The 18,225-nt window shown below is 43.9% G+C and overlaps 1 protein-coding gene across 1 annotated transcript in view; it reads right to left on the bottom strand.

The window, feature by feature from the left end:
• The window catches only part of LOC115499444 (putative adhesion G protein-coupled receptor E4P), a 78,354-nt gene extending 64,673 nt beyond the window's left edge, over positions 1-13,681 (bottom strand). The window contains exons 1-4 of the mRNA XM_032595722.1: positions 13,426-13,681; positions 9,335-9,427; positions 5,706-5,756; positions 3,196-3,315 (exon numbers count right to left, since the gene is read on the bottom strand). Of these exons, the coding sequence (XP_032451613.1) occupies positions 3,196-3,315; positions 5,706-5,756; positions 9,335-9,365 (202 nt within the window). The 5' untranslated portion in view covers positions 9,366-9,427; positions 13,426-13,681. The remainder of the gene's footprint in view (positions 1-3,195; positions 3,316-5,705; positions 5,757-9,334; positions 9,428-13,425) is intronic.
• Between the last annotated feature and the right edge of the window lie 4,544 nt (positions 13,682-18,225).

Below are 18,225 nucleotides of genomic sequence, written 5' to 3'. Positions count from 1 at the left end.
TCTCATACAATTCTTAAGAATAAACTCTAAGTGGATCAGAGATTCAAATGTAAAAATGGAGCCATACAAATACTAGAATTAAACAGAGGTGAATTCTTTGATCTCAGTGTAGGGGAAAACATTGTAATGAAGACTTAAGTTCCTTAGTAAATTTGCCTATATAATTTTTTTAAATTAGTTGCATGGCTAAATAAAATACATAAACAAAGTCTGAAGACAATTGACAAACACAGAGAAAATATTCTCCATGTATACTACTGACAAGGGACCCAGATCTCTAACCTATAAAGAAATAAAAAATTGGGAGAAAAAGAAACACTCAGTAAAAAATATAGGGGAAAGACATGAACAGAAATTCAGAAAGAAGATACAAAAATGATCCTCTAACATAAAATGTTCAAGATTGTTCATAATTAGGGGCACCTGGTTGGCTCTTGATCTCAGGGCTGTGAGTTCAAGCCCTACATTGAGCATAGAGATGACTTTAAAAATTGTATCATAATTAGAGATGACCGTGAAAAATCTACTGAGATACCATTTCTCACCTAGCATACTGGCAATGCATTCTGAAAACATGTTCTGTCGGCAAGATGGTGGGGAGACAGGTGCTTTCATGCAATGGTGGTGGGAATGTCAATTGGTACAACTCTCCTGGAATTAAATTTGGGGTAGCTAATCAAGGTACATATGGACTTACCTCTTAACTAAGCCACCTCACCTCCAGGACTCTACCCTGAAGACACATCTCCCACAAATATTGGAAAGAGCCTAAGTGTTCAACTAAAATGCCCTCACACACAGAAGAGGGTTGAAGAAACTATGGTTTACCCACACAGCTACGTAAAAGAGTGGGGAATATCTCTACATGAATTGGAGTAATTTCTAGGATATACTGTTAATCAAGAAAAAAGAGCAAAGTGCAAAAGGGCATCTCTGGTGTCCTACCAAACGTGTCAAAGTCGTGGAAGATGAGAAAAGGCCAAATATCTGTCACAGATTGCTGTCTCAGGAGCATGGCAACTAAATAGGATCCTGAAATGGTTCTTGAAGCAGGAAAAAAGGACAATGAGAGAAAAATTGGTGAAACTGGTTAAAAAAAAAAAAAAAAGTCTGTGGTTTATTTAACACGATTAGACCAGTATTAATTCCCTGGTTTTCATCATTGTAGTATGGTCATATTGTTAGCTGACCTTAGGGGAATTGGGCAAAGGGTAATACAGAATTCCCTGAGCTGTTTTAAAAAGCTTTAAAAATAGATACATCCAATGTTTTATGATTCCACTTATAGAAGGTCCCTAGTGGAGTCAAATTAATGGAGACAGAAAGTATGATCATGGGAGCCTGGGGAAGGAGAACGGGAAGTTAATGTTCAGTGGGGACAGAGTTTCAGTTTTGCAAGATGAAAAAAGTCCTGGAGATGGAGGGTAGGGATCGTTGCACAACATTGTGAATATACTTAATTTCAGTGAACTGTACACTTAAGAATAGTTATAGTGATTCTCACCTGTCAGAATGGCTAAAATTAACACAGGAAACAACAGATGTTGGCAAGGATGCAGAAAGGGGAACACTCTTACACTGTTGGTGGGGATGCAAACTGGTGCAGCCACTCTGGAAAACACTGTGGAGGTTCCTCAAAAAGTTAAAAGTAGAATTATCCTATGAACCAGCAATTATACTACTATTTACCCAAAGGAAACAAAAGTGCTGATTCAAAGGGGCACACGCATCCTGATATTTGTAACAGCATTATCTATAATAGCCAAGCTAGGGAAAGAGCCCAAATGTCCTCAGCTGATGGAGGGATAGAGAAGATGTGATATCTATATCTATATCTATATCATATCTATATGATATATATGTATATATATATAATTATGCTAAGTGAAATAAGTCAGAGAAAGACAAATACCGTATGATTTCAGTCATATGTATAATTTAAGAAGCAAAACAGATGAACATAGGGGAAAAAAGGAGAGGCAAACCATAAAACACACTCTTAATGACAGAATAAATTGAGTGTTGGTGGAGGGAGGGGGGTTGGGGGATGGGCTAAATGGGTGATGGGGATTAAGGAGGGCACTTGTTGGGATGAGCCCTGGGTTTTGTATGTAAGTGACCAATCACTAAATCCTACACCTGAAACTGATATACTATATGCCAACTAACTGGAATTTACATACAAATTTGAAGTAAAGAAAAAAACATACCAAAACAAAAAATGTTTCACAAGTAAAAAAAAATAGTTACAATGATAAATTTTGTTGTGTATATTTTATAATTAAAAAAAAATAATTTAAATAAATAAATCCAGTATTGTCTGATTTCACTCACAGGAGGTCCCTAGAGGAGTCCCATCCACAGAGACAGAGAGTAGATGGTGGGAGCCAGGGGTGGGGAGTCTGTGTTTCATGGGAACGGAATCTCGGTTTGGGAAGATGAACAGGTTCTAGGGATGGACAGTGGGGATGGTTGCGCAACAATATGCATGTATTTAATGCTTCTGAAAGATACACCCCAAAATGGTTAAAATGGTACATTTTACATTGCATATATTTTGCCACAATAAAATAGAGTAAATCCTAAGTAGTCTACCATGGTTCGCTTTGCCTTCTGAATTTACACAACTCCACCAAGCCGTTATCCATCTCTACCGGTCAGATATCCAGGAGTGGTTTTTGTCTTTGGTGTACTCAAATAGACCTTTAGAATTTGTGGAAATGAGAAAGGCTTATTTAGGCTGGAGCAGAAGGGAGTAGTGAAAAGGGAAACTGAAATACTAAGCTGGGGCCAGATCATGGAAGATATTGTCAAGATAGTAAGTTGTTCATTTGTTCTCTTGGACTACACATTTTTATTGGGTCTCTGTTATGTGACATTATTCTCTGTCCTCAGCATACAGCAATGAACAAAACAGACACAGTCCCCACCCCTATGGATTCTCAGACAAACAAAAACCAGTGCTTGAAACATCAAGGGTCCTGGGAACTCTACCTTCCTCTAAAGAAAAACATGAAGCCAGCCTCAGAGAGAGTGAAGGGGACACAAAGGGTAGGGACTTCTCTAGGGGCACTGAGACAGCCCTGACATTTCCATCCTGTAGCACGACTTCATCTTTACGTCACTGGCACACCCATAGAACACATGCCCCTGCCTCGTCCAGGGATTCCAGGATGATGTGGGTTCCATCATTACCTTCACACTTCTCATGGGGCTCAATGTACTTCCTCCCAGACACGGACTGAAATCCATCTTTACAAGCACAGTGGGTACTGTTGGAGCAGCTGGCATTTTCAGGGCACTTGGGACAGAGACCTGCAGAGAACACAGGATCATTCCATTCATGTACTCATTCATTCAAGAAATATTCCTTAAGCCCTTACGATGTCTCAGATGCTGTGGTCAGCAGAATAGCGCTGTTAGCCTCCATTGCCCACCCCTCCTACTGCTGAACACAGATGCTTGCAGTGTCTGCCCCACACACATCCAGCCTCAGCCACCAGCATCACTTATGCTCAACAGAACTTCCCACTGTCAGCACCTGAGTCTCTCTACCTGAGGGCTTTCTCTGGCCACCAGAGTCCTCTGTGCTCACAAGGCAGGATAGCAATGGAGCAGATCCCTCAATCAATGACTGACATGAGTCAGGGTGTTTAAAAAAAGGTGGGGGGGGGTGCCTGGGTGGCTTAGTCTGTTGAGCATCCAATTTTGGCTCAGGTCATGATCTCACAGTTCATGAGTTCAAGCCCCGCATCAGGCCTCATGCTGATGGCACAGAGCCTGCTTGGGATTCTCTCTCTCTCTCTGTCTCTCCCTCTCTCTCTCTGTCTCTCCCTCTCTGCCCCTCCCCTGCTCATGCTCTCTCTCTCTCAAAAATAATAATTAAAAAATTTATAGAATTACCATATGATACAGCAATTCTGTTTTTAGGTATATATCCCAAAGAACTGAAAGAAGGGGTTTGAAGAGATATTTGCACACTTGTGTTCATAGCTGCATTATTCACAGTAGCCAAAAGGTGGAAACACCCCAGAGTCCACTGACAGATGAATAAACACCATGTGGCCCATCCATACAATGGAATGTTATTCAGCTTTAAGAAAGAAGGAAATTCCAACACCTGCTACAACAACATGAGTGAGCTCTGAAGACATGACGGTGGGTAAATAAAGCAGTCATCAAAGGATGACTACTGTTTGATGCTACATACAGGAGGTCCCTAGAGGAGTCGAATTCCTAAAGACAGAAAGCACATGGTGGATCCTGGGGCTGGTGGGAAGGCAAATGGGGAATTGTTCAATGGGGAAGAGTTTCAGAAGAGGAAAAATGTTCTGGAGGTGGTTGGTGGGGATGGTTAGACAACAGTGTAAATGTGTTTGATGTCACTGAGCTGCACACTTTAAAATGATCATGATGGTGAATTTTATGTTATGTATATTTTACCACAAGTTTAAGAAGATAACAGCTTCCTTACTCATCAAGGGGAATAACGCTGGGGTGCACACTCCTTAGTACATCCCAGCTCCCATTGTTACATGCAACCTGCTTGACAATGGATCCTTATGGCTCCTCACCTTCCCAGGTAATTTCCCACTCCCACCTGGCACTTCCTAGAATCACCTCTGATGAGGGAACAAGCTGATAGGCCACTGCAACCCTCGCCTCCCCACCAGGTGCAATATATGTGTGATATTCCTCTGGCTCTCCTGGGTGCCCAAGAACAAAGGGAAGGGGGAAAACACAGGGTTAATTAATAGAGACCATAGTCCTGCAGGACCTAAGTCTCCACCACCCCTCCATAGTGATGTGGGAAACAAAGGCAGAAGGAAATGGCAGATACAACTAAATTTCCTTATAATCTGCAGCCCATTGACAAATACTTGAGGAGGCGGGCAGAGTAAAATGTTTCTACAGGAACTCCTTACTGTCTTAATGCTAATGATTTGTTAGAGGGAAAAACAACCCTAGCCTGACAATAGCTAGGCCTCCAGTATCCTGTGAGTCTTCTTAGGAAATATGAAAATCTCACTAGAAACTTCCCCTGGATTAGACCTCCTACAACCCCAACGTATATAACCAGTTTCTCCTCATGGTCCCGGGGCAGCTCTTCCTGCCCAGGGGTCCTGTCCCCATGCTTCAATAAAATCACCTTTTTGCAACAAAGATGTCTTCAAGAATTCTTTCTTGGTCGTAGGCTCCAGACCCCATGAACTATCACCCCCAAACTCATCAACCTCCCAGATAAATGACTTGTTCTCAGGTCCTTTTCTCAGGGTGTGCTTCTGGAGGGACGCAACCCAGGACATGGGGAAAAGCAAAAGTATCTCCTGCCATGACTTGGACACAGGCTCTGGGAAAGAAAGGGCACAGTCCACCATCCACCAGCTGTGCGACCTTGAGCCAGCTACTTCTCCAGAGGGCCACTGGTCAAGTGAGGATACGGTCAGGACCTTCTCTGTAGGAATGTCAGGATTGCATGGGATCAGTGTGCAATTTGCTTAGCATTGAGCCTGGTGCAAAGCACGAGTTACATAAATGGCGATGACGATGCAAAGGCGGGGGGCAGTCCTTGGGAGCTGCAGGCAAAAGGAAGAAGGCAGCAGGGATTTATGTGGTCTCCCTTGAAAAGGGCTCCTTCCCCCTCCTTGAGGCAGGTCGCAGACCCTAATTTCCGTTCCCTGGAATTTGGCAATGAGTAAGCTCACCTTCAGAATTTTTGACAAGTGATCCTGACAGAGCCAGCAGGACAGTGAGACCTGGAACAGAGAGAGGGGGACAGTTCAGCTTGGCTGAAGCCCAATGGGGATAGGGCCGGGCATACCCTGCTGACTTCATTGCAGATTCTTCCAGGCAGATTACAAAGGTGAGGGTCAGGGAGGGCATCATATACTAGTGAAGCGGGCCAGGGCCATCTGATTGCAGCTGTAAGAGGGTCTACACCCAGTTTCAATGTGCGAAAGTTTGTGTGGGGGGTGGGGGGTGTTTCCCACACCAGCAATCAGTGCTCTGACACCAGCTAGGTGTCCTACAATTCAGCTCAACTTCTGCACCATCTACCCAGAGACAGCATCAGATCCCACAGGTTAAGGGCTTGCTCCCACAAGCCTGCCCCCCCCCCCCCCCCCCGCCTTCAGAAGCCGTAGAAAGCCTAAGTTGTCACCTCCCTCTCCTGCTGCATTAATGCGCTGGAGCAGCTCAGAGAAACATTGCAGTTACTAGATTGCTGACCTGTTAGGAAAAGGTATCACGCAGGAACACTGGATGGAGGAGGGATGGGGCAAGATAACAGGGGAAGGGCGCAGAGCCTCCTTGCCCTCTCCGGGAGGCCACTCTCCGCAGACCAGCTTCACCAGCCCCAGCAGCCTCTCGGGTCTTAGGGAGACTTCCTCACACAGGCAAGATTGATTAGACCCTTGACCCTCGGCTGGCTACCCACCCTCCAGCTCTTCGCCCCTCCCCGAAAATCAGGAGGTGGGGCTGAAAGGGCTAGCCTGCTGATTACGTGATTGGCTCCCCGGCCCCGGCCCCGCCCCACCCTCCCCGCCCCCGCCCCGCTCCCCGCCCCCGCCCCGCCCCCAGCCCTAGCCCCGCCCTGCCGTGAGTGACCCAAATCACCTTATTACCATAACAGAAGACACGTGTTTCATCACGCTCCTCAGGGAAATTCCCAAATGGGGACAAAGCCCAAAGACGTATATCTCATTATAAATCACAATATCATTAGCTGTGCGTCCCGATTTCTGAAAAGTCAGCGGCTCATAAAGCTTTTCTCCAAGCGTAGCACCGAAAGGCCAACTGCCAAACTCCTTTCCACATGCAACAGTGCACCTAGACCTGTCTAGACCTCTAGCCCCACACTGTCCGAGGGAGATATAATGTGAGCCACGGGGGTCCTTTTAAATTTGCTAGTAGCTGCGTTTTAAAGGCTGAGAAAAACAGGTGAAATTAATTTTATTATTGTGTTTGACCCAATAGTCAAGATGTGATCATTTCAACCCGCAATCCAGATGTGGCAAATTATTCATAAAGTGTTTTGCATTCTTTCCTGCGTGTAAGATAGTCTTTGAGACCAAAGATGCATTTGGCACGTGGGGCCAATCTCCATTCAGGCTGGCCTGTTCTCTAGTGCTCAAGACCAACGCGTGCCTGGTGGCTATGGCAGAACACAGCCCAGGTCTAACTCCTAGTAACCAGTGCTTTCTCTGGAGTAAGAGGGGATCTGAATAGCACAGACCATAAGAAGCCTCAAAGTCCAAGACTGTGGGAAATTTGGAATGGATGAGCATGTTTGGGGCATGGTCCATTTTGAGGATGACTTAAAAATATCTCCCACATTTTTAGATGAAGCTTTATATGAAAGTTGGGGTGGCTCAGTCAGTTAAGCAACCGACTTCAGGCTCAGGTCATGATCTCGTGGCTTGTGAGTTCGAGCCCCGCATCGGGCTCTGTGCTGACAGCTCGGAGCCTGGAGCCTGCTTCAGACTGTGTCTCCCTCTCTCTCTGGCCCTCCCTTACTCATGCTCTGTCTCTTTCTCTCTCTCAAGAATAAATAAACGTTAAAAAAAATTTTTTTTTTTAAAGTTGGGGATGAATTTAGAAATGCAGAGGGGCGCCTGGGTGGCGCAGTCGGTTAAGCGTCCGACTTCAGCCAGGTCACGATCTCGCGGTCCGTGAGTTCGAGCCCCGCGTCAGGCTCTGGGCTGATGGCTCGGAGCCTGGAGCCTGTTTCCGATTCTGTGTCTCCCTCTCTCTCTGCCCCTCCCCCGTTCATGCTCTGTCTCTCTCTGTCCCAAAAATAAATAAAAACATTGAAAAAAAATTAAAAAAAAAAAAAAGAAATGCAGAAAGCTTTCCACATGTTTCCTAATATCACTCCCTCAAGGTACATATAGGTGGCAAATAACCAGGCACTTGAAAAATGTTTTTTCTTGGATTTTTTTTCTCTTTCCTCACAAGCAGGCTGTGCTGGGATCCTTTGCTAAAATCTGGAGGCATTGGCTTTCACAGCTAACACCAGCCCCCAGGTGGTTTAAGTATGACAACGGGGGAAGAGTAAGAAATCTGCCCATGGCCCGTTTGGATGATCACAAAATGAGACAGATCTCTTGGACAAGATAAGGCTCTTTCTGCCTCCTCTGTAATATTTACTATGCTTCCTATTATGGGTACTGACAAAAACATGACCTTTAAGGATTCATGATAACAGGCTGAATCATATGACATGGCCATTTCTGAAAAAAAAAAAAAAAAAAAAAAAAAAAAAAAAAAAGCCCAAATACCAGCAATATCCTTGTGAATGCTTTCTTCACAAAAAAGAAATATTACTTGGTCCCTATGGGGCAGGGGTCAGCAGACTATGGCCCACAGGTCAAATTCAGACCACTGCTCGTTTTTGTATGGCCTGTGAGCTAGGAATGGTTTTTACAGTTCTTACATGGTCAATATAAATCAAGTTTTATTGGAACACAGCCATGCCCATCAGGTGGAGGAAGGCTTGGGGGTACTCTTGTATGGCAGTGCAGAGTTGAGGAGTTCAGAGGGAGACCACATGGCCCACAAAGCTGAGAATAGTAATTATCTAGCCCTTGATACAAAAAGTTTGCCCACTCCTGACATATACCGGACATCACATGCTTGCTAATAAGATCGTCTAACAAGCCTGGTTTAACCCATACCTTGCAGATTCAAAATCCCAGAGCAGAAGGGTAGGTATAGGCCCAGGTCATTGTACTAAACTACAGTGGTCCAACCCCGGACCCTCTTGGTGGTTGATCACTATAGCAGACCCTTGAAGTGTCCCCCCCATAGTCTTCCCCTGAAAAGGCTCCTATCCATACAGATAACTTACTCTGTCTTTCAGTAGGAGAGCATTTTCTGCAGCCTGTGGGGGACAAGCCCCAAATGTTCAGAAGTTATGCTGGAGTGGCTATCTAGCTGTGAGAGATGAGGACCAAGGGTGTATAGCCCAGTCTCTTTGCCCTGCTAAGGCACGTTAGGTATTCCCTCTTGGGGGCTCCCCAGCAGTGTTGAATGGCAGTTACCCACAGAGGTAACTCATTGTTAACACATCCTTCATCTGCTCTTGTCTCTGTCCCATCTGGCATCCTCCACTCCCTCCTGTGTGCCTCCTGGGATCCCTTCCCAAGTGAACTACTTACATCCAAGTCTTTGTCTTAGTTATGCTTGGGGAGAGCAACTAAGAGACTCAGTGTGAGAGTTTCTAATAGGACTGGCTCACACAGTCATTTCTGCACAAAGTGACAAATTTGGGGGAGCAACCCAAACTGGGATATCAGGGTCATGGGGAGAAGAGAGAATTCTTTGTTGCACTCACCTGAGAGCAGGGGCAGACACCTGCTTCCCATAGCACTGCGATATCAGAAGCAACAATTGAGAAGCACTCTCAAACAGGACGTGCCAAGGGTTCCTGGAATGAATAAACCCCATGAAAGTCAATTTCGGATGGTCACAGACTTCAGGGGCCAGGTGGCCAATGCTTCTCAAAACATTTTGATTTCTGCCTTTTTTTTTCTTTTTTAAATTTTAATTAGTTAACATACACTGCAATATTGGTTTCAGGAGTAGAACTCAGCGATTCATCACTTACATACAACACCCAGTGCTCATCCCAACAAGTGCCCTCCTTAATCCCCATCACCTCTCTAGCCCATCCCCCACCCACCTCTTTCCATCAACCCTCAGTTTGTTCTCTATTGCTAAGAGTCAATTATGGTTTGTTTCCCTCTCTCCTCTTCCCCACCTCCCCTTCCCATATGTTCATCTGTTTTGTTTCTTAAATTCCACATATAACTGAAATCCTATGGTATTTGTCTTTCTCTGATTGACTTATTTCACTTAGCATAATACATTCTAGCTCCGTGTGTGTTGTTGCAAATGGCAAACTTTCATTCTTTTTGATGAATATATTTACACTATATCTTCTTTATCCATTCATCAGTCAATGGGCATTGGGCTCTTTCCATCGTTGGGCTATTGTTGACGGTGCTGCCATAAACATCAGGGTGCACGTTCCCCTTCAAATCTGTACTTGGTGTCCTTTGGGTAAATACCTCGTAGTGCAATTGCTGGACTGTGGTAGTGGTTATGGTGATGATGGTGGTGGTGATGACAATGGTAGTGATGGAGGTCTCCCATGTCTCTTTCCTGACACCAATTATAACCACGACTTTGTGTGTTAAGGATTGATCCATTATCAAGAGGCGTTGAGAATTCACAGGGTCCTGTGAAGCTCCCCCAGGAACAAAGTAGTGGCCTCAGAAGGCCCCTTTCAGAAAAAAGTCTTAGTCCTGATGGCTTGAACAGGCTAGTCACACATTATGTGCTGGCATCTAGCATGCAAGTCAAATTTTGCTGCACATACTTCTGTTAGCCTTCTATTCTCACGTCCCCAAAACATTTATGGAACTTCTGTGGTGGGCTAAGTCCCTTACTAAGTGTTTTGACACTATTGTTTCATTGAAAGCTCACAACCACCTTGTGATGTAGATCATATAATATCTTCCCACTCTTCCAGTGATGAAATTGAGGCTTGAAGAGAGTCTGTCACCTGCTCCAGGTGGCACTGCTAGCACAATGCAAAGCTAAGACTTGGAAAAGTCAGGCTGAGTCCAAAACCCACATATAAAGTGCAGTGAGATACTAAGCCTCAGCATTTCCTAGGTGCAAAACATGTAATATAAATAAGCAAGGCCATTTTGGGGAAGCAAGGAGGAGTGTGGAGAACTGAAGATTCTGGGCTCTATCTAAAGACATTCAATTCTGGGGTGCCTGGGTGGCGCAGTCGGTTAAGCGTCCGACTTCAGCCAGGTCACGATCTCGCGGTCCGTGAGTTCGAGCCCCGCGTCGGGCTCTGGGCTGATGGCTCAGAGCCTGGAGCCTGTTTCCGATTCTGTGTTTCCCTCTCTCTCTGCCCCTCCCCCGTTTATGCTCTGTCTCTCTCTGTCCCAAAAATAAATAAACGTTGAAAAAAAAATTAAAAAAAAAAATAAAGACATTCAATTCTACTTTTTCCCTAATTGCAGAACCAGTGGGCCACCAGCTTTTAATATCTGAAATGGACAAATCGTATAATTGCAAGTCAAATTCTGTACCTGGGAATCTTGGAGGACTTATACTTGTAATCTCCTGGATGCTTTCCCTTCTCTCAACATCCATTTCCTTTATTTGATTCATGGCTCTCTTCCCTTCCAAAAACCTACTTCCAAAATATACTGTGGAAACTCTTTGTGTGAAGAAACTATGTCTACGGGCACCTAGCAGGTTCAGTTAGTAGAGCATGTGACTCTTGATGTCAGGGTTGTGAGTTCAAGCCCCATGTTGGGCATAGAGCTTACTTTTTAAAAAACTAAAAAAAAAATCATGTCTAGATGAGGATAATTCTTTTCTGAGGCCTCTTTTGAAACTGGTTTAACTAAAGTGAGCATTTTATGTGAAAGAGGTGATCATGTTTTTCAGAACCACTGAAACCTTTAGCAATGCTGATTTGGTCTTTTGGGTCTTCTTTTAAATGTTTATTTATTTTTGAGAGAGAGAAAGAGAGCACGAGCCAGGGAGGGACAGAGCGAGAGGGGGAAGAGAGGATCCAAAGCAGGCTCTGCGCTCACAGCAGTAAGTGCAATGTGGAGCTCGAACTCATAAACCATGAGATTATGACCTGCGCTGAAGTCAGATGCTCAAACAACTGAGCCATGCAGGGGCCCCTCTTTTGGGCTTTTTAAGATCACCTTACTGAGGTATGATTGGCATGTGAACAGCTGTACATGTTTAATGTGTGCAATTCAATGAGTTTGGGCTTAAGTATATATCCATGAAACCATTACCACCATCAAGGCCATAAAGATATCCATCACCTCCCAGAGTTTCCTCCTGCCCCTTTGTGGTTATTTGTGTGTGTTTATGTGTATGCACACATACATGTGTGATACAAACACTTAACATAAGATCTATCCCCTCAGCATATCGTAAGTATATAATACTGTTGTTAGCTATGGGCGCCATGTTGCATAGTATATCTCCAGAACTTATCATCTTGCATAACTGAAATTTTGTACCCATTGACCATCACTTCTCATTTCCCCCATCCCCTAACCCCTGGCAACCACCGTTCTACCCTCTGCTTCTATGGATTTGAGTATTGTAACTCCTACATATAACGGAGATCATACAGTATTTGTCTTTCTGTGGCTGGCTTTTTTTTTTTTTTTTACGTACCTAGAATGCTAACTCGGAGAGATTTTTGACCATGACCCACTATAAGAAATACATTTTCATTAGAGAGAGAGAGAGAGAGGGCAAACTGAACCAAGTTTCACAAATTAACATGCTACATTTGATATTTTATAATTATAGTCCCTTGCATTCCTTTTAAAATGCTGGTTATAATACCCACTAAGTTGGTTTCATGACCCTGCCCCCCTCCAGTGGGTCACAAACAGCTGGAAAAACACTGACCTGTACAGTGAGTCACTTGGCCGTGAACGAAATAGACAATCCTTTGACAGTGAGCCTTGCATTTAATTGTGCTGATGTGTTTATCGTGGAGGTGAGGCGTGGGGAGTGACAAAGCTTGTTAATTCACTATGTGACCTCAGTAAACATATTCATCTTTCTGGGTCTTGTTTTCTTCATTTTCAGTAACAAATTGGTTATATGCTACGTCTGCTTCAGGCTCGTTTCTTGAAACTTTATTACAGACATACCTCAGAGATATTGCAGAGTGGGTTCCAGACCCCCTCAATATAGTGAGTCAAATAAATGTTTTGGTTTCCCAGTGCATATAAAAATATGTGTACATTATACTGTAACCTATTACATAATGCAATAGCATTATATCCATATAAAATGTACATCCGTTACAGAAACATCGCTTTATTGCTGAAAAATGCTAACAACCATCTGAGCTTTCAAGAGTCATATTAGTGATCACAAATCACCAAACAAACATAATAATAATGAAAAATTTGAAACACTGCTGGAATTACCAAAGTGTGACACAGAGACACGAAGTGAGCAAATGCTGTCCAACAAATAGTGCCAATAGATTTCTTGATACAAACCTACAAGTTGTAAAAAAAAAAAAAATGCTGTATTTGCAAAGTGCAATTAAGCAAAGTGCAGTAAAATAAGGTATGCCTGGATTTTAATTCACCTGAAGCCCCTTAATATATAATTCATCATCTGTCGAGAGCACCGAGGCATTTCAGTATGTTCTGCATTACCACGTGTTGCACGACCAGAAGCTAGAAAACGATCCCTACAATAGCAGCTTTCAATAAACAAAGCAACAGGATATAGAACGAGGTCTCCTTGAACATTTCTGCAGTACCAGACATTTTCCTAGACCCAACATAACCTGTGAAACATTTTCTATTTTCTATGGAAAGACACTAATCTGTTCTTACTCACCCACAAGATGAAAAGTTCTTGTTTCTTACCCTGGCAGCTTATCAGAGCTAATGAAGAAGGAAGTACATCGCTTCTTATCTGGAACTCCAATTTCTCAAGGAGTCTCGTGGGTGGATGAGAAGGCTGGGGGTGTTGACTGGGCAGCTTGCATAATGCAGGGTCCCTTAGTTCTCTTTTCATTTGGGTAATTTATTTTTTTTTTAATTTTTTTTCAACGTTTTTATTTATTTTTGGGACAGAGAGAGACAGAGCATGAACGGGGGAGGGTCAGAGAGAGAGGGAGACACAGAATCGGAAACAGGCTCCAGACTCCGAGCCATCAGCCCAGAGCCTGACGCGGGGCTCGAACTCACGGACCGCGAGATCGTGACCTGGCTGAAGTCGGACGCTTAACCGACTGCGCCACCCAGGCGCCCCTCATTTGGGTAATTTAAATAGTGCGTTACGTGAGGGTGGATCGTATTGAAGTGTCTCAGAAAATGAGTTTGGAAATGATGATGGTGTTCCATGTGGAAAATCAGGTAATGGAGAGTGGCATCAACTTCCATTCACACCAAGAAAATGGATCCAACTTTGGAGAGGCTTCTTTAATTTGGTGAACTTCTTAGCAAGAGAGAGAAGGCCAGGCTGTGGGAGAGTGTATCCCACTGTGCCAGTGTATCTATGTACCATCCAGTTCCTTATTATGGTGTCACTTCTCAGTTTACCATCTTGGGAAAATGACATACCCATATTCTTGGACTTTGAGATAGGGTCACTCATCCCGATTATACTCATCTACTAGGCTGATGAAAGTCTTGATTGGTCCCACTAGCATGGTGTCCTGAAATTTTCTTCTAGTTCATATCAGAAGAATCTTTCTAAGAGCCAGCACAGGTACAGCAAAAAACAAAAACAAAAACCCTAGTTTAACAAGTCCAAATACACACAAGGAGTAAATCCTTATCTAGTGATTTACTCCTTATCTTGATTTTGTTGCATTTATCAAGTATCACCTTATTATCCCTGACATTTATTTTGTAAATTAATTACAGTCAATGCAGTAAAATATTCAAATAATCACTTAGATATGGTCCACAGGCAGTTAGCCCCTCCATGTAAGACTCAAAATATTTGCACCATGCGATATTGAGAATGTTTCTTTTGAATGACAAATGAAAGAGAGCTTAGGTTTATCACTGTCAGCTGAGCTAACATGAAAAGTATCTGAACGTTAACCTGAAATGCCTGACCCCAAGAGAAGTCCCTGAAATTCTGAGCATTTTAAGTGCTTGCAGCCTGATTCTGCATATGACAATTTGCACAAACATATGCAAGAATACTCCATCTTTGTGCATGGTCCTCCTATGCTGACTCTAGACTTGACTGTGTGGCTGGCTTTAGCCACTGGAACAACAGCCAACAGGATGGAAACAGAGATTTGGAAAGTTCTTGCCTAGTGGGGCTTGCCCTCTGTTGCTGCACTTGATTCCCAAAATCTTAATGTGAAGGAGCCCAAGCTAGTCTACTAGAGGATGAGAGGCCATGAGGAAGAGAGTGAAGGCTCATTAGTTAGCAATCCACCACTCTGGTTGTCAACCTGCCAGTGACAGAAGTAGGAGTAGGGCTATGCTAGATCATCCAGCAACCAGCTGACCCATCAACTGACCACAAATGCATGAAAGAGCTCATCAGAGACCAGTCAGGCTAGACTAGACCAGAAGAAATGTCTAACCAACCTACAAAATCATGAACAAAACAATATGGTTGTTATTTGAAGCAAATGAAATTTGGGGGTGGTTTGTTACACAGCCAAGGCTAACTGATACACTTCACAAAGTGGACTGAAAGAAGTTTTTACACACGTTGTCAGGCATGGTACTGTGTGACTTCACCTTCTAACCACAATTGATGGGACCATCCAGCACCAACAACCTATGAGGTGGCCCAAGCAGAGAAATCTACCTTAGAGTATTTCTCCATATTGAATGCTGACTGGCCAATCCATTCAGCTTCTCTCTTGGAGAGTTTGAATGTGAAGCCCCAGAGAGGGACACAGACAAACGGTAGAGTGGTCCATGAGGTGATGAACAAGCTGGGAAACAACAAAAGCAGAAGCCATCAGACACAAGAATCCATCAATGAACTTCTTTAATCCCTACTTAGGATATCTCAGATTTCCTTGATGGAACAGTAGGTTGTCACCACAACAGAATCCCAGTCTGTTCCACAATCCAATCCAAAGAAGGAAATACCTGGTCTAGGGAACAGTTTGGCAGGGTATGGCTGCTTCTCAAACTTTAACAAGCTCATAACAATTCATTCTGGGTGATTGTGAAAGAATCTGTTCTCCATCCTTCTTCACCCTGCTCTGTGCCCTGAGAGGTTGTCCTGCAGGGACTGAATTACCAGGCTTCCCTTGTGCTCTGTCTCCAACCCAGTTTGACCAATGGTAGCAGTGGAAGGAGAGAATAAGGCTGGAAGAGAGAGAGATGGGAATCTTTATTTTCCAAGCTCCTCCTCTCCTGCAGAGATTGCTCATTAGGGCAATGATTAGATTCTTCTGTCATAGGGTGAGGCGTTTTCCAGATTCTCCATCCCCTTGCCCATTTAAGCCAAGGACTGAAAAGACTTCCCTCCTATTGCTAGCAACTTCTCCCCCCAATCCTTTGTTGGTTTCCTTTAGCTCTGCTGTGACATTTTGATTTGTAATAAGAAATATATATTTGGGCTTCCTCCTGTTTCTGGCACAGAGCTCCTAAAACCCTTGGAATTTCCTGAGCAGTAAAAGCAATGGGAACATCTTTTGTTATATTCGTAGACACTGAAATGGGTGTCTTGTTATTCATGACAAGAACCTTGTCACCACAACTGGGTTTAAGCTAATGAGGTGACTTTTGAAAAGCACCTAAGGATGGGGGCTGGTTGCCAGGGGGAACCCACCAAAATAGAGGGTTGGAATTTTCATTCCCATCCCCCAACCTATTGGGAGGAGAGAGGGGCTGGAGATTGCATTCAACCACCAGCCCGCAACGATTTGATCGAGCATGCTTGTGTAATAAAGCCCTTATAAAAACCCAAAAGGATGGGGTACAAGGAGCTTCCAAGTTAGTGAACACGTGGGGATTTGGGGAGCTTGGTGGTGCACCTGCAGAGGGTGGGGAAACGCTGTATCCCTTCCCCACATCTCACCCTGTGCATCTCTTCCGTCCAGATGCTCCTGAGTTATATCCTTTCTTTTTTAAAAATTTTTAATGTTTATTTTTGATAGAAATTAACAGTGTGAGCAAGGCAAGGGAGGGGCAGAGAGTGAGGGAGACACAGAATCTGGAGCGGGCTCCAGGCTCTGAGATGTCAGTACAGAGCCTGATGCAGGGGAGGGGGGGGCTTGAACTCATGGACCATGAGACTATGACCTGAGCAGAAGTCGGATGCTTAACCAACTGAGCCACCCAGGGGCCCCTATATCCTCTCATAACGAGCTGGTGATCTAGCAAATACAATGGCTCTACTCATTCTAACCAGAAGCCAAGTCTTTCTTATTAACTGTCTTGCAAGGGGAAGCCACATTTCAAGCAAAGAAGGAAACATCATCCTTTACCAACATGTAGACCTGAAGCACAAAACATTAATGCCACTTCCCCTTTTGCTGCCGTTTAACCACTGCTAGTTTTTTAAAGTCTTTGTTTATTTTTTGTTTTTTTTCTTCATTTAAGCAGTTTTTTTAAAGTTTATTTATTTTTGAGGAGAGAGAGAGAGAGCAAGCAGGGGAGGGACAGAGAGAGAGGGAGAGAGAGAACCCCAGCAGGCTCCACACTGTCAGCACAGAGCCTGATGTGGGGCTCAAACCCACTAACCCGTGATATCATGACCTGAGCAGAAATCAAGAGTTGGACCCTTAACTGGCTGAGCCACCCAGGCACCCTGTTTTTTTTTTTTTTTTCAATTTAAAGTTTAATTAGCTAACATACAGTGCAATATTGGTTTTAGGAGAATTCAGTAATTCATCACTTATATATACCACCCAGTGCTCTTCAATTTTTTTTTTTTTTAAGTAGGCTCCATGCCCAAGGTGGGGCTTGAACTCATGACCCTGAGATTAAGGGTCACATGTTCTTCTGACTGAGCTAGCCAGGCACCCCTTTGTGCCTGTCATTTTATTTTATTTTATTTTTAATTTTTTTTTTATTTTTAATTTTTTTTAACTTTTATTTATTTTTGAGACAGAGAGAGACAGAGCATGAACTGGGGAGGAGCAGAGAGAGAGGGAGACACAGAATCTGAAACAGGCTCCAGGCTCGGAGCTGTCAGCACAGAGCCCGACGCGGGGCTCGAACTCACGGACCGTGAGATCATGACCTGAGCCGAAGTCGGACGCCCAACTGACCAAGCCACCCAGGCGCCCCTGTGCCTGTCATTTTAAAACAGTTGTTTCTCTGCAAACTTCCCGTACTTTGAAATGGCGGTAGTCCATAGGAGCGTTGACTGGAAATACAAAACACGGTGAGGCCCTCCACCCTGCAGGAACAGGACACAAGAACCAAGCAGAGCCCAGTGTTTGTGCCGCATCAGAACAGCAGCCTGGACTTAACGCTGAAACAGTTCTGGTCAGCACCTGGTTCCCTGGAAAGCAACCGAACCTTGCCCTTGGAATACGCAGTTGACCTTGGAAACAACACGGCTTTTAACCGCATGGGTCCATTTACACGCAGATTTTTTTTTTCTAGATATAAATACAGTACAATACTGTAAATGTATTTTCTTTATGATTTTCTTAATGTTTTCTTTTCTCTAGCTTACTTTATGGTAGGAATGTGGTCT

Source organism: Lynx canadensis, chromosome A2, assembly GCF_007474595.2.
Source record: "Lynx canadensis isolate LIC74 chromosome A2, mLynCan4.pri.v2, whole genome shotgun sequence".
In the NCBI taxonomy this organism is placed as follows: domain Eukaryota; kingdom Metazoa; phylum Chordata; class Mammalia; order Carnivora; family Felidae; genus Lynx; species Lynx canadensis.
The sequence above is the reverse complement of the archived record's forward strand: the minus strand, read 5'-3'. Positions and strand labels throughout refer to the sequence as shown.